The 15083-nt window shown below is 34.2% G+C and overlaps 1 protein-coding gene across 1 annotated transcript; it reads right to left on the bottom strand.

Annotated features, from left to right (window-relative positions):
* Positions 1–10296: 10296 nt before the first annotated feature.
* FABP2 (fatty acid binding protein 2) lies at positions 10297–14049 on the bottom strand. Its single transcript, XM_053217005.1, has 4 exons — positions 13893–14049; positions 12522–12694; positions 10990–11097; positions 10297–10609 (listed from the first exon to the last, which is right to left on the bottom strand). Exons 1-4 carry the CDS (start codon positions 13957–13959, stop codon positions 10559–10561), a joined length of 399 nt encoding a protein of 132 aa, XP_053072980.1. The 5' UTR covers positions 13960–14049; the 3' UTR covers positions 10297–10558.
* Between the last annotated feature and the right edge of the window lie 1034 nt (positions 14050–15083).

Genomic DNA, 15083 nt, shown 5'->3' with positions numbered 1-15083 from the left:
CAACAGCCAGTGGGGATTGGGAACGTGAAATAAGCTCCGTCTTCACTCAGGTTTTTCTGTTCTAAGGATGTGTTGAAGAGAAGTCCTGTGTCATATTTATGTCCTTTGATACCCTTGCTAATCTTGATATATTGTATAAAAAATTATCTAAAGCAAACCAAGAAATGGCATTAAGCGTAAACTCCTTCACTAAAAGGACTTTTGGGTTTTTTTGTTGTTTTAATTTTATTTTATAATCTCCAAACCCCACATGGGACTCAAACTCAATACCCCAAGATCAAGAGTTGCATGCTCTTCTGACTGAGCCAGCCAGGCTCAGCCAGGCCCTGGATTTTTGTTTGTTTTTGAGTGAAGAAACAGAGTCTTTGGCTCTCAGATATTTTCTCCAGTGAATGTAATGAGTGTATAAGAATTGTTTGAAAATAACCAGTTATACCCCTGTAGTCTGAGTGATGTGGCCTTAAACTGGACTGAGATCTGGGGAGAACTTCCTCCTCCTCCTCCAGATTTCAAATTTCTGTTATTCTTCTCCCTTAACAGCAGCCCTCACCAGCAATTATTGGACAGGTATTTAAGCCCCCCCCCCACCTTCCGCTTTTTTTTAATTTGAGTATAGATGACACACAGTGCTATATTAGCTTCAGGTATACACCTTGGTGACTTGACAAATTTATACATCATGCTAAATTCCCTTTTTTTCTTTCTGGTAATCTAGATATTGTAGAAGGGAGTGCTTCTGGTAATACTTTATTTTGATAGAATTCTTAGTGGGGGTAGATATTCTATGATGAGAACCTCCCTGGAACACTAATTTTTTTTGGTGACTATTAATTTGTTCCATGTCCCCTAACTTTCTTCATCTTCTGCCACTGCCTTGCTTACTCTTTTTTTCCCAGTCAGTCCTCCAGGAATGTCTGCTTTACCCAATAGGCTGAACGTAGGTCATTGGGCCTGAAGGTCATAGATATATACCATCTTGCATATTAGCATACACTGAATATAAAAGTATAACTCTACCCCTACAAGATGATGATGATATTCTAGGTGTTCTGATTCAGACCGAAGATGAACCTGAACATTTGAATTCATTCAACGAAGCTCTTAATGACCTAAATATCTCTACTGATGGGTGTTCATCATTGAACATTTGATGCCTGCTGCATAGTGCTTTTTAAAAATTGTTTTTTGTTGAATAAAGAAAAGCAGGTGTAAGGGATTGTTCAAGTGGACAGGTCTTTGTTATTACTTTAGTTTGGAAGCTGTAACTGAGGAAGCCCTTAATAATTATTGTTTTAAACTGCAGAATATGTTAAATCTTTCTGGATTACCCTTTGGACAGTGAAATGCAAAGACCCTGAATTGGAAGTCTTTCAAAGACTTTGTGTCATTGACCAGTAGATGGCAGTCTTATACTATAGTTCAGAGAAAGCAAGTAGTTGCAGAAGGTAAAGAAACATTCAGTTTGAAGTATTCATCCACAGTGAACTTCCTCCCTTTCTGATCCCCACAAAACCCCCTCCCATTCACATTCTACCCCAGACAACTATCTTACTCACCCAGTCACTTCTCTTCAGGCTCCCAGGGATCTCTTGCTGCCAGTCTCTATTTGCTCACAGGAAATATCTTTTATACTTATTCATAGTCAGCTCATAGGAACAGGACCAGCTACATAATTTGCAGGACCCAGTTTAATATGAAAATGTGAGCTTCTTGTTCAAAATTTATTGAGAATTTTAACACAGTAACAGCAGCACGTTAAACCAAACACAAGGCCCTTCTGAGCCCGCACAAGGTGCACCTGCATGAAGCTAGCCATGCTTTTATGAGCTTAAGAGATATCTCCCTCTGCCCAGCCCACTCTCTGTTATTGCAGCGCCTTTTGATGACACATACCAGAGGGCTATTTAAAGGAAGAATCACTGAATGTTACTCAGATATCATAGAATCTTAGTAGTGTGAGAGAATTATTAGAGATCATCTAGTCCAATTGCCTTATTTTGAAGATGATTGGGCACCTGGCTGGTGCAGTGGGTAGAGCATGTGACTCTTGATCTAGGGGTCATGATTGGGCACAGAGCCTACAAAAAAAAAAAAAAAGATGATTGAACTCAATTCTGAAGAAATGAAGTGGCTCACCCACAGTCCCTAGCTAGTTCTATCATAGACCGGACCAGAACTAAGAGTTCTCACCTGCTAGGCCAAGGCTTACTCTACCACATAGGTTTAGTGAGGGATATTTTGAGAAAAGAGTTTTCCTGTCTATTCAATCAAGACTACTTTGTTCTGTTTTCTCTATAAGAGAAGGGTACATGTTCTTACCTATGTTCTTATGTTATTACTTACTTTACTGAAATATCAGCTATATGCTAGGCATCACGTTAGATGGTTTACATATTTATCACACCTCAATTAAAAACAATTGCAGAAAATCATTACTGTTTTCCCCATTTTTTAAGTAAGAAAAATTAAGGATCTGAATTTGACTTTTAGTAAGTGGGAAGACAAGAGTTTAAGCAAGTTTGTATGATTCCAAAACCCATTTTATTTTTACCACATCATTCCTGAGTTCTAGGAATGCTGAGTCAGCTTGTATTTCCTGAACATTGCTTCTATTTTTGGTCAGCTCTATAGAAGATTTGGGGGACTCATACTAGGCTTTCTGTGTTCTTCAGCTTTACCAAGCTTGCTCCTGTTTTAGGGCCTTTGCTCAAGGGTATTTTTTCCACTTGGAATTATTTCTCCCAGACAATCCATGAAAACAGGAATGCATGTCAGCTAAATAGGGGATCTGATTGTAGGCCACTGAGGATACAGGCTTTTTCTCTGAATGAAATGGGAGACCTTTCAGTGTTTTGTCAGAGTGACATGATCTGATTTAGATTTTAAAGGATCCTTCTGGCTGCTGTGTTGAAAAACACAGGGTAGGGAAGGGAAGGTAGATATTGGGAGGCTTTTTAAGGGAGTTATATTAATCCAAGGGAAAGATAATGGTGATTCAGTGGAAGTGATGGGAAGGGGTGGGTTTCTGGAGTTATATATGTATTTAAGTATTATATTTCTAACTTTTTTATGGAAAATTTCAAATATATATAAAAGTAGGAACAAATAAGATTAGAGAGATAAAAGTACTTTGAACATTTATTTTTTTTAAAAAGTGAAAATCTAAGTAATTGCTATTTTCTTTTTATTTATTTATTTTTAATTTTTTTAAATGTTTTTATTTATTTTTGACACAGAGAGAGAGACAGAGCATGAGTGGGGGATGGGCAGAGAGAGAGGGAGACACAGTATTTGAAGCAGGCTCCAGGCTCCGAGCTGTTAGCACAGAGCCTGACGCGGGGCTCAAACTTTCGGACCGCGAGATCATGACCTGAGCTAAAGTTGGACTCTCAACTGACTGAGCCACCCAGGCACCCCAGTAATTGCTATTTTCTATGTGAAGTTTTTCATGCAGTTATAAAATAAACAGTGGATTTAAGTTATTATTTTTGCAAAAGATTACATATACTCTAATCTATTTCTTTTCTTTTCATCACGTACTCAAATGGTTTTCTTCCCTCACTATAATGTATCTGCCATATGTATATACCATTTAGAACAGTGCCTGACACGTAGTAAGAATTATATAAATGTTAGCTGCTATTTTCATCATTGTGAAAAAGAATTAGTCAAAACAAAAGTCCATAGTTAAATGCTGAAAAAGTTGATTCCCCTCTCCACCCCCTAATACACACCTTCTTAAAATATAATTGCTTGAAGTGTATAAAATAGTACATCATGTGAGAATACGAGGAAAAGAAAACTTTTTGGGCCCTAGCCAGTTGTCAGAATCAGTGTTTATGAAAAAAAAAAGGGAGGAGGAGGTGGCAGTTGAAGGTGACACTTTTGGTGCCTGATGGCCCAGTTGTTCTCAAAGACTGGTTAGTAGACCTGCTGCAGCAGAACTACTGGGAGCTTTCCAAAATCTCTGGTTCTGTTTTCAGAGATTCTATCCAGTAGGTTAACAGTAGAGATGAAGAATGCAAAAAATTTGGGGGTTCCTGGGTGGCTCAACTGGTTCAGCATCCATCTCTTGATTTCGGCTCAGGTCATGGTCTCATGGTTTGTGAGTTCAAGCCCCAGTTTGGGCTCTGCGCTGGCAGCATGAAGCCTGCCTGGGATTCTCTCTCTCTCTCCCTCTCTCTTTCTGCCCCTCCCCTGCTCAGGCTCTCTCTCTCTCAAAATAAATAAATCAACATTTAAAAATTTTGTAAAAGAATGCAAAAGTTTTTAGTTTCTCTGCTGATTCTGATTCTTAGCCAGATTTGAGAATCACTAGTGTAGAAAAATATAGTTCTTTGACTTAGTATTTCATTTATTTCCTATCATATTGTTCTGAGTGATATTAATGGGGAAATATACATATCTACACCAAGAGAAGGGAACTAGGAGGATATCTATCAAAATCAGAATGGTGATAATCTCTGGATTGTAGGTTTATGGAAATATTTATTTTGCAATTGCTTTTCTTATTTCTGAGTTCTAATTGAATGTATATTATTTTTATAATAATAGATGTTTCTAAGGAAAATATTTACAGCCAGTGAAAGATTTGTTTTCATTGAGTCATAATTGGCATGTAATATCCTATTATTTTAAGGTATACATCATAGCGATGCCATATTTTTTATACATTATGAAATGATCCCCATAATAAGTCTAGTTACTGACACCATACAAAGTAGTACAGTAGTATTGACTATATTCCCTTTTCTGTACATTATATTCTTATGAAATTTATTTTATAACTTGAATTTATACCTCTTAATTCTCTTTACCTACTTTGCCCCCCTCCTCAATACCTTCCCATTCTGGTAACCAACAGTTTATTTCCTGTATCCATGACTGTTTCTGTTTGTTTTATATGTTTGTTTAATTTCTTAAATTGTACATTTGTGTAAAATCATATAGTATTTGTCTTCCTCTGTCTGACTTATTTTGTTTAGCACACTGCCCTCCAGGTCCATCCATGTCACAAATGACAAGATTTCATTCTTTTTTATGGCTGAGTAATATTTCAGTGTGTGTGTGTGTGTGTGTGTGTGTGTGTGTGTGTGTGTGTACATCACATTTTCTTTATCTTCTCATCTATTAATAGACAGGTTATTCGGTTGTTTCCATATCTTGGTAATTGTAAATAATGCTGCAGTGAACATGGAAGTGTATGTATCCCTTCAAATTGGTGTTTTTGTTTTCTTTGGATAAATACCATGAAGTAGAATTATTGGATCATGTGGTAGTTCTGTTTTTAATTTTTTAGGGGAACCTCCAGGCTGTTTTCAACAGTAGCTGCACCAATTTACATTCCCACCAACAATGTATGAGGGTTCCCTTTTCTCTACATTTTTGCTAACACTTATTTTTTGTCTTTTTAATAATAACCGATCTGACAGTTGTGAAGTAAAATTGTGGTTTTGGTTTGCATTTCCCTGATGTTGAGCATCTTTTCATATGACTATTGGCCATCTGTAAGTCTTCCCTTGAAAAATATCTATTTAAGTTCTCTTCCCATTTTAAAATCAGGTTATTTGTTTTTTTTTTGATATTAGGTTTTGCAAATTCTATATATTTTGAATATTAACCCCTTATCGGATGTCTGATTTGCAGGTTATCTCCTCCCATTCAACAGGTTGCCTTTTCATTTTGTTGGTTTTCTTCTCTCTGCTTTTTACTGTGATGTAATCCCATTTATTTATTTTAGCTTTTGTTACTTTTGCCTGAGGAGACTAGTCAAAAATATATATATATTTCTAAGACTGATGTCAAAGGGTTTATTCCTATATTTTCTTCTAGGAGTTTTATGGCTTCAGGTCTTGCATTCAAGTCTTGAAAACATGGTGTGAGATAGTGGTCCAGTTTCATTCTTTTGCACGTAGCTACCCGGTTTTCCCAACAGCATTTATTGATGAGAGTATCTTTTCCCTGTTGTGTATTCTTGCCTTCTTTGTCACAGATTACTTGACGATGTAAGCATCGGTTTCTTTCTGAGCTCTCTATTCTATTCCATTAATCTATGTGTCTGTTTTTGTGGCAGCACCATATTGTTTTGGTTACTACAGCTTTGTAGTATAATTTGAAATCAGGGAGTATGATACCTCCAGCTTTGTTCTCCTTTCTCAAGATTGCTTTGGCTATTTGGAGTCCTTGTGGTTTCAAACAAATTTTAGAATATTTTGTTTTAGTTGTATGAAAAATGCAAAGGCATTTTTCATGGGGATTGCTTTGAATTTATAGATTTCTTTGGCTAATACCAACATTTAAACAATATTAATTCTTCCAGTCTTTGAGCACTGTATGTCTTTTCATTTGTTTGTGTCTGCTTCAATTTCTTTCATCAAAAGTGTCTTACACTTTTCAGAGTACAGGTCTTTCACCTATTTGGTTAAATTTATCCCTAGGTATTTTATTCTTTTTGATGCAGTTATAAATGGGATTATTTTCTTTATTTCTCTTTTCTGGTAGCTTGTTGTTAGTGTATAGAAATGCAAACGATTTCTGTATGTTAATTTTGTATTCTACAAGTATACTAAATTGGTTTATTAGCTCCAATAGTGTTTAGGATTTTCTGTATATAGTATCATGTCATCTGTAAAGAGTGACAGTTTTACTTCTTTCTTTACATTTATTTATGTATTTATTTATGTATTTATTTATTTATTATCATTTTTGAGAGAGAGAGAGAGACAGAGCATGACTTGGGGATGAGCAAAGAGAGATGGAGACACAGAATCTGAAGCAGGCTCAAGGCTCTGAGCTGTCAGCACAGAGCCTGATGAGGGGCTCAAACCCACAAACTGCAAGATCATGACCTGAGCCGAAGTCAGATGCTTAACTGACTGAGCCACTCAGGTGCCCCTTTTTCTTTCAAATTTAGATGCCTTTTGTTTCTTTTTCTGGCCTAATTGCAGTGGCTAGGATTTTCAATACTATGTTGTATAAAAGTTGCAAGAGTAGGCATCCTTGTTTTTTTCCTGATCTTAGAGAAAAAGCTTTCAGCTTTTCTCTTTTGAGTATAATGTTAGCTGTGGGTTTGTCATATTTGGCCTTTGTCATTTTGAGATACATTTCTTCTATACCCACTTCAAGACTTTTTATCATAAATGGGTACTGAATTTTGTCAAATGCTCTTTCTGTATCTATTGAGATGATCATAGGATTTTTATGCTTTGTTTTGTTAATGTGATGTATCACGTTGATTGATATATAGAAGTTGAACCATTCTTATATCCCTGAAATAAATCCCAGTTGATTGTGGTATATGATCCTTTTAATGTATTGTTGAATTTAGTTTGTCAGTGTTTTGTTGAGGATTTTTGCATATGTGTCATTCAGGAATATGGACCTGTAATTTTCTCCTTTTGTGGTGTCTGATTCCAGTATTGAATAATATTACCCTTGTAAAATTAGTTTGGAAGCATTCCTTCCTCTTCAGGTGTTTGGAATAATTTGAGAAGAAGAGGTATTAACTCTTTTTTAAATATTTGATAGAACTCATCTGTAACAGTGTTTGCTCCTGGACTTTTGTTTGTTGGGAGTTTTTAAATTACTGATTCAATTTCATTACTTGTAAACAGTCCATTCAGGTTTTCTATTTCTTTGTGATTTGGTCTTGGAAGGTTCTGTGTTTCAAGGAATTTATCCATTTCTTCTAGGTTTTCCATTTTGTTGATTTATAATTGTTCATAGTATTCTCTTGGGATCCTTTAGATTTCCATGGTGTCAGTTGTAACTTCTCTTTCATTTGATTTTATTTGGGTCCTGTGTCGTTTTTCTTGATGGAACTAACAAAAGGTTTATTGATTTTACTTATTTTTTCAAAGAATCAGCTTTTAGTTTCATTGCTTTTCTTTTTTTTTTTTTAGTCTCTATTTCATTTATTTCTACTCTGATCTTTATTATTTCCTTCTTCCTACTAACTTTGGGCTTTATTATTTTTATTTTTTTTCTAGTTTATTTAGGTTGTAAAGTTGGATTGTTTATATGGGATTTTTTGTTTGTTTCTCGAGGTAGGCCTGTATCATGAACTTCCTTCTTAGAACTGTTTTTGCTGTGTTCCATGAATTTTGAAGCCTTGTGTTTCCATTTTCAAGGTATTTTTTTAATTCCTTTTTAATTTCTTTATTGACCCATTGATTGTTTAGTGGCAAGTTGTTTAGTCTACACATATTTGTGGTTTTTCTAGTTTTCTTCTTGTAATTGATTTCTAGTTTCATATTATGGCCAGAAAAGATGCTTGATATGATTTTCATCTTCTTGATTTTATTGAGACTTGTTTTGTGGTCTAACGTGGTTGATCATGGAGAATATTCCATGTATACTTGAAAATAATGTGTATTCTGTAGCTTTTAGATAAAATGTTATATATATGTATCTGTAAAGTCCATCTAGTCTAGTGTGTTGTTTTAGGCCACTGTTTCCTTACTGATTTTTTGTTTTTTGTTTTTTGTTTTGGCCTGGACCATCTATCTTTTGATGTAAGTGGGGTGTTAAAGTCCCCTACTATTATTGTATTACTGTCAATTTCTCTATGTCTGTTAGTATTTGCTTTATATATTTAGGTGCTCCAATGTTGGATGAATTAATATTTACAAATTAATTGATTCATGGATTGACCCCTTTGTCATTATGTAATGTCCTTTTTAGTCTTTTGTGGCAGTCTTGGTTTTAAAGTCTATTTGATATGAGTATTGCTACTCTAACTTACTTTTCATTTCCATTCGTATGTAAAATATTTTTCCATCTCTTCACTTTCAGCCTGTGTGTGTCTTTAGATAGAGCGTTTCTTGAGGCACCTGGGTGGCTCAGTCAGTCAAGCATCCAACTTCGGTTCATGTCATGATCTCAGGGTTTGTCAGTTTAAGCCCTGCATTCGGCTATCTACTATCAGCACAGAGCCTGCTTTGGATCGTCTGTCCCCCTCTCTCTCTGTTCCTCCTCCGCTCATTCTCTGTCTCTCTCTCTCTCAAAAATAAATAAACATTAAAAAAAATAGAGTCTCTTATAGGCATCATATAGATGGTCTTCTATTTTTATCCATTCAGCAAACCTGTGTCTTTTTATTGGAACATTTAGTCCATTTATATTTAAAGTTATTATTGATAGGTATGTACTTATTGCCATTTTGTTAATTGTTTTCTGGTTGTTTTTGTAGTTTTTCTGTTTTTTTTCTTCCGTTCTTTGTCTTTTCCCCTGTGGTTTGATGATTTTATTTAGTGTTATGTTTGGGTTCTTTTCTCTTTATTTTTTGTGTATCTATTGTAGATTTTAGGCTTGTGGTTACCATGAGGTTTTTCTATATTGATCTATTTATATAGCAGTCTATTTTAAGCTGATAGTCACTTAAGTTTGAATGCATCTGAAAGCACTACATTTTAACCCCCTCCCCATGTTTTGTTTTTATGTCATATTATATATCTTTTTATTTTATGTATTTTAAAACTATTTATGTAGTTATAGGTGTTTTTACTATTTTTGTTTTTTAACCGTCATACTAACTTTTAAGTAGCAAATGCACTTCCTTGATCATATATTTGCTTTACAATGGAGATTTTTTCTTTCATATATTTTATTTCTAGTTGTGGACTTTCCTTTTCCATTTAAAGAAGATCCTTTAACAGTTCTTGTACAGCTGGTTTAGTGATGATGACCTCATTTAGTTTTTGCTTCTCTGGGAAACTCTATCTCTCCTTTAATTCTGAATGATAACCTTGCAGGGTAGAGTATTCTTGGTTATACATTTTTCCCTTTCAGCACTTTAAATATATCCTGCCACTCCCTTTTGGCCTGCAAAGTTTCTGCTGAAAAATCACAACCAGTGTAAGATTTTAAAGACCCCAATCCAGTCTGTGTTTTCAGTTTACCAAATGTGGGGGTGGGGGGAAGTATAGTCTATCAATGCATATGTTGCATAACTTTATTTATTTAATTTTTTTTAATCTGTATTTAAAAATTTTTTTTAAGTTTTATTTATTTTGAGAGAGAGAGACCGAGAGATAGAGAGAGAGAGAGAGCAGGGGAGGGACAGAGAGAGGGAGAGTGAGAGTGAGAGAATCCCAAGCAGGCTCCACACTGTCAGCATAGAGCCAGATGCGGGGCTTGCTGTGGGGCTTGGACTCACGAGCCGTAAAATCATGACCCTGGCCAAAACCTAGAGTTGGATACTTAACTAACTAAGCCACCCAGGTGCCCCTCCTTTTTGTTCTTTTTTCTTTTTCTTTCTTTTTTTTTTTTTTAAAGGAAAAGCTACCTACAAAGCAATGTGGGAACAAAGTTTATTCATCTATTTTAAAACATGTCACAAATTCTTTTCCAACATGAATACAGCAATAAATGTACATCTTAGAGAATGTAAAACAAATTAAATCCTAATTAGCTTTTACTTCTTTTGCCTTGGCAAGACTAGAAATATAAGTCGCTGGTTATGTTTACAAAAGGACTAATCAGGGAGAGAAAAACAGTTTTAATACAATATAGATTTTCTATTCAATTTGTGTTCTGGGCTGTGCTCCAAAAATGAAGCTCATTCCTTTTTGAAGATCCTCTTGGCTTCTACTCCTTCATATGTGTAAGTCTGAAAGGTGTTAACAAACATAGAAGAATTTGCCATTAAGATTTAAGGCTAAATTAAGAAAAGTATTAGTATTATTATAGCTTTGAAATGATTATAATATTTTTTTTCTTAGTCTTGATAGCAACATTTTATACAGAGGCAGGATATGCCCACTTCAAAACACATTTTTTGGTTATCAATAGGCACTGATATATTTGGCATATATATAAGCTCTCCTCAATAAATAGGCATCAGAAAATAACGTATCTCTTTAAAATAAGATTTATGAGAACAGTATAAGTTTATTTGTTGAAGCTATAACTCAGGAATCACAAAATAAAATTATTGTTATGTAATTATTTTTGTCTTTAAGAAATAGCTGTAATATTTTTACAACTCACCTGGACCAGTTCACCACCTACAATTTCTCGGATAGCATTCAGTTCACATCCATTGTCTACCCGTTTGAATTTTCCAACAAGTTTATTTCCCTCTAGGCTCCAAGCACCCTACATATGTAAAATAATAATAATAATAATAATAATAATAATAATAATAATATGTAAAATAATAATAGTAACCACAACAAATAATAATAATGATAATATTTTTTAGGGTCTTAAGTATGTCAAACACTGTTCTGAGGTGGGGTTTTTTGGGAGTTTATTGTTTATTTTTAAATGTTTATTTATTTTTGGGAGAGAGAGAGAGAGAGAGAGAGGCAAAGAATCCCAAACAGGCCGTGTGCTGTCAACACAGAGCCCTGCACGGGGCTCAAACTCAAACAGTGAGATCATGACCTGAGCCTAAGAGTTGGATGCTTACCCTACTGAGACACCCAGGTGCCCTCTGTTCTCAATTTATAGATCTACTTTTTCAATCTTTACAATAACGTTGTGAAGTAGATATTATTATCTCCATTTTATGGTTGAGAAAACTGAAGCATAGTACTTCACCTAAAGTCACAGAGCCAGGATTCAGCCTAGGTTTTGGGGCTCTAGAGTATGTGTCGGTAACCATTATGCTTGTCTCACTCAGTTGTTTCCAAATGCTAAACTTTAAGGTAAATGAACAGCATTTTTCTCAATGTTTCATGTTACAAAGAGTGTCCTAAATTTAGTCATAGTTCAAGTTAGTTTCATGGAGAACCTAACAACCCTGTGTTTGTTTTAATTTTATAATTGTTGTAATAATTTTAAAATGGTCATAGGGGTGCCTGGCTGGCTCAGTCAGTGGAGCATCCAACTCTTGATCTTGGGTTGTGGGTTCCAGCCCCAAGCTGGGTGTAGAGATTGTTTGATAATAAAACCTTTAAAAAATAAATAATAAATAAAAATGACCATAAGTGATAAGATATTTCACAGTTTGTCATTACCAACATATAATTTAATTACAAAATCCTGAGGACAAAAATGTTTTTAAAAAATCAGTTGGAAGTATGACTTTCTAAAATTTTTTATCTTAAACATTAAAAGGTATATTCCCAATGACCTACAATGTAGCATTAGACTTTCCCATTTTGTCACTTATCCATTAACTAATTTATTCACTTATTTTACTATTTTGGTATATTTATTAAATTACTATTATGTTTAAGTTAGAGAAATATGAAAGTTTTTATTGCTATCAGTTATATAATGTTGAAAACACTGAGCTATCATTTTCTTTATGAATAATAGGTCTATAGTTAATCACCTGAAGGATGTTTTTCTAATTCTTATTGTTCAATCCAGACTATTTACAGATGTGTATGAAAATAAAAACATTATAGTTAAATATTCTGCCAATTTGTGCAAGATACAATGTGGATAAACTATTGGCTGCTTCAATAAATGAAGGAGACTTAATTAGACCACATCCAATGACAGAAAACAGATTATTTTAGTATTGTGTAAAAAAATCAAGAATGCATTGCTTATAAAAAGTTTCTTACACTGAGTTCAGTTCCATCTGCTAGGCTGTAATTAAAAGTGACACCAAGCTCAAAAACAATATCAATGTTACGAAAATTGCTGGATTCTTTGACCGTGAATTTATTTCCTTCTTGTGTGATTGTCAGTTTCAGATTGTCATGAGCTGCAAGCTTCCTTTTCACCATATTAACACCTGCAAAGCAAAATATGTTGGAGAAAAAAGTCAAAATGCCATAGAAAGTGTTTATTTTAACAAGTCCTGTTCTACTTATTTGTTTATGTACGTTTTGAGGGTGGGGAAGAAAGCCTGATAGCATTGTCTTTGCACAAGAACATTCAAAATGCCTCTTGCCGAAAAAGTTCAAGCTTAGATCAAGAGTAGTGATTCAAGCTATTTTTCTAAAACTTAAGAAAAATTAAATGAAAACTAGAATTGTAGGATCTTAGAACTGAATAATTTTAATACAGTTATCAAACTTTTTGTTTCAGTGTTAAGTAAACTAAATTCCAGAAATGTCAAATGAAGGATTAAATATATTCATATATTTATAAGGAACTTTAATTCTGCAAAAACAGTGTTTTTAAAACGTTTTTTCACTTTCCATAATAGCTTTCAAATTTTGAACTTCATAATTCTCCTTGCTTTTTGTAGCATTTCTGACTGTCACAAAAATGAGAAAATTGGCAAATATTGCAGTCAAATTCATTAGTGTAAGAATGTGCAAATTCCATAAATTTCAACATGGAATTCTGGAACTATAGGACATAATTGATGCAGGTTTTATTTTTTGAGGAATGACAGAAGTTTGTTTGCACATCTTGTACAATGTATGGACTTCCAGAGTATTGGAATAGATATTAAAGATAGTTAAAACTCACACAGAAACCACATGGAATCATGAGATTATTCCCCCAATTTTACATGTCAGAGGAATGAGAATTAAGTCTAAGTTATTTAGAATTGTGAATTTTGATAGAACTTTTTTTTCCCATTGCTTTACTATCTTTGTTTTTCCATCCTCTAGAATTCAGTGTTTCAAAGTTTTGAGCTTTTCATTACACACTGCCCTTTTTTACTAAGCAAAAAAAAAAAAAAAAAAAAAGTCAGTTTTCAATGGTATAAGCACAATCATTAGTTAAAGAGTGAATGAAACCTACCTGGATATTTTTTGTTTCAGAGAACTCAAAGAATCTTTGCTTCTACTAGTGAGACAGTGTAGTCTTCCTAATATAAGAAGTGAAAATATTATTTTCCCTACTCTGAACCATCATACATTCTGGATCCTTACCACCAGAACAGGAGCCTTCCCTAAACCCTGAGGTTTAGACAGAATTAGAAAGGAAAGTATGTGTGAGGAATAAAATAAGCTACTGAAGAATTAAGTCCTTACCCATTTTTTCCATGAACTTGTCATAGTTCTCATTCCGGTCTATCTTCCAAGTACCATCAAAAGCCATGATCTCCGGTTGAGTGAGCCTCTAGGCAGTCAGAGATTCAGGTCTGTCCTTAGGGGACAATTTATTCTATTTCTTATCTCAGAACCAACTTCATACTGTGATGTGGAAGTTTAAAGTTTAAAAGGTCACCTAACTACACTAATGCCAACCCATCATAGTTTATCTTTCTATAAATTTCTTGGTTCCTCTCCTGAAATTCAACTGAATTACAGTTGACCCTTGAACAACATGAGTTTGAACTATACAGAGCCACTTATATATGGATTTTTTTTGATAAATACAGCACAGTATTTTAAATGTATTTTAAAGTATTTTCTCTAGCTTACTAGAGAAATAAGAATTGTGTAAGAATACAGTATATAATACATGTGACATACAAAATATGTGATCGACTGTTTATGTTATCAGTAAAACTTCCAGTCAACAGTAGACTATTAATGGTTAAGTTTTTGAGGAATCAAAAGTTACACAAGGATTTCTGACTGCATGGGGCTGGTTGGTGCTCCTGACCCCCATGTTATTTAGGAGTCAGCTGTAAAACATGATAAACAATGCCTACTCTGTCTTAAACTACAAACTTGGGAGCACATTTATTTCAAGAACTCGAATGCATACCCTTTGAAAATAGATTTTCTGCTTATAAGTTCAAAGTGCACACTACATTGGAGGTAACACAATTCAGAACATATATCAAATAACATCTGAGAAATGAGACTATTAATGACCTATCCCTTTTTTACAATAGCAATTAACTTGTAAAGTAAGACTTTATGACCAAATTTAAATAAAAAGTTAAACTTAATATGATATTGAGACTGAAGATTTATTTATTTTACTAATATGTTCTTTCACATTGTGTTTTTGGGTTGGTAAATATCCTGGCACATGGTACAGTGCATGACACAGAGTAAGTACTCGCCAAGTTTTTGTTTTGGTCTTGAATGGTGATAGGCCACTGAGAAAAATTTTAAGATGTAGAAATGTAGCTAGATTATATGAAAGCTTCTATAAGAGAAAGAATCAGTTCCAAGCATCTGCCATGGGCAGAGAAAACAAAAGCCAGATGTTAGCTATGCCATTAATTAAAACCATATCTTTGTTTTATTCCCCTCATCCCCAATCCT

This window comes from Acinonyx jubatus, chromosome B1 (assembly GCF_027475565.1).
Source record: "Acinonyx jubatus isolate Ajub_Pintada_27869175 chromosome B1, VMU_Ajub_asm_v1.0, whole genome shotgun sequence".
NCBI lineage: Eukaryota > Metazoa > Chordata > Mammalia > Carnivora > Felidae > Acinonyx > Acinonyx jubatus.
The sequence above is the reverse complement of the archived record's forward strand: the minus strand, read 5'-3'. Positions and strand labels throughout refer to the sequence as shown.

Coding starts and splice junctions, on each gene's coding strand:
- FABP2 (XM_053217005.1), bottom strand. CDS start 13,959: ATGGCTTTTGATGGTACTTGGAAGATAGACCGGAATGAGAACTATGAC. Junction 12,695..13,892: donor CAAGTTCATGGAAAAAATGG/GTAAGGACTTAA, acceptor TTTGCTTTGCAG/GTGTTAATATGGTGAAAAGG. Junction 10,610..10,989: donor TAGGTGGTGAACTGGTCCAG/GTGAGTTGTAAA, acceptor AACACCTTTCAG/ACTTACACATATGAAGGAGT.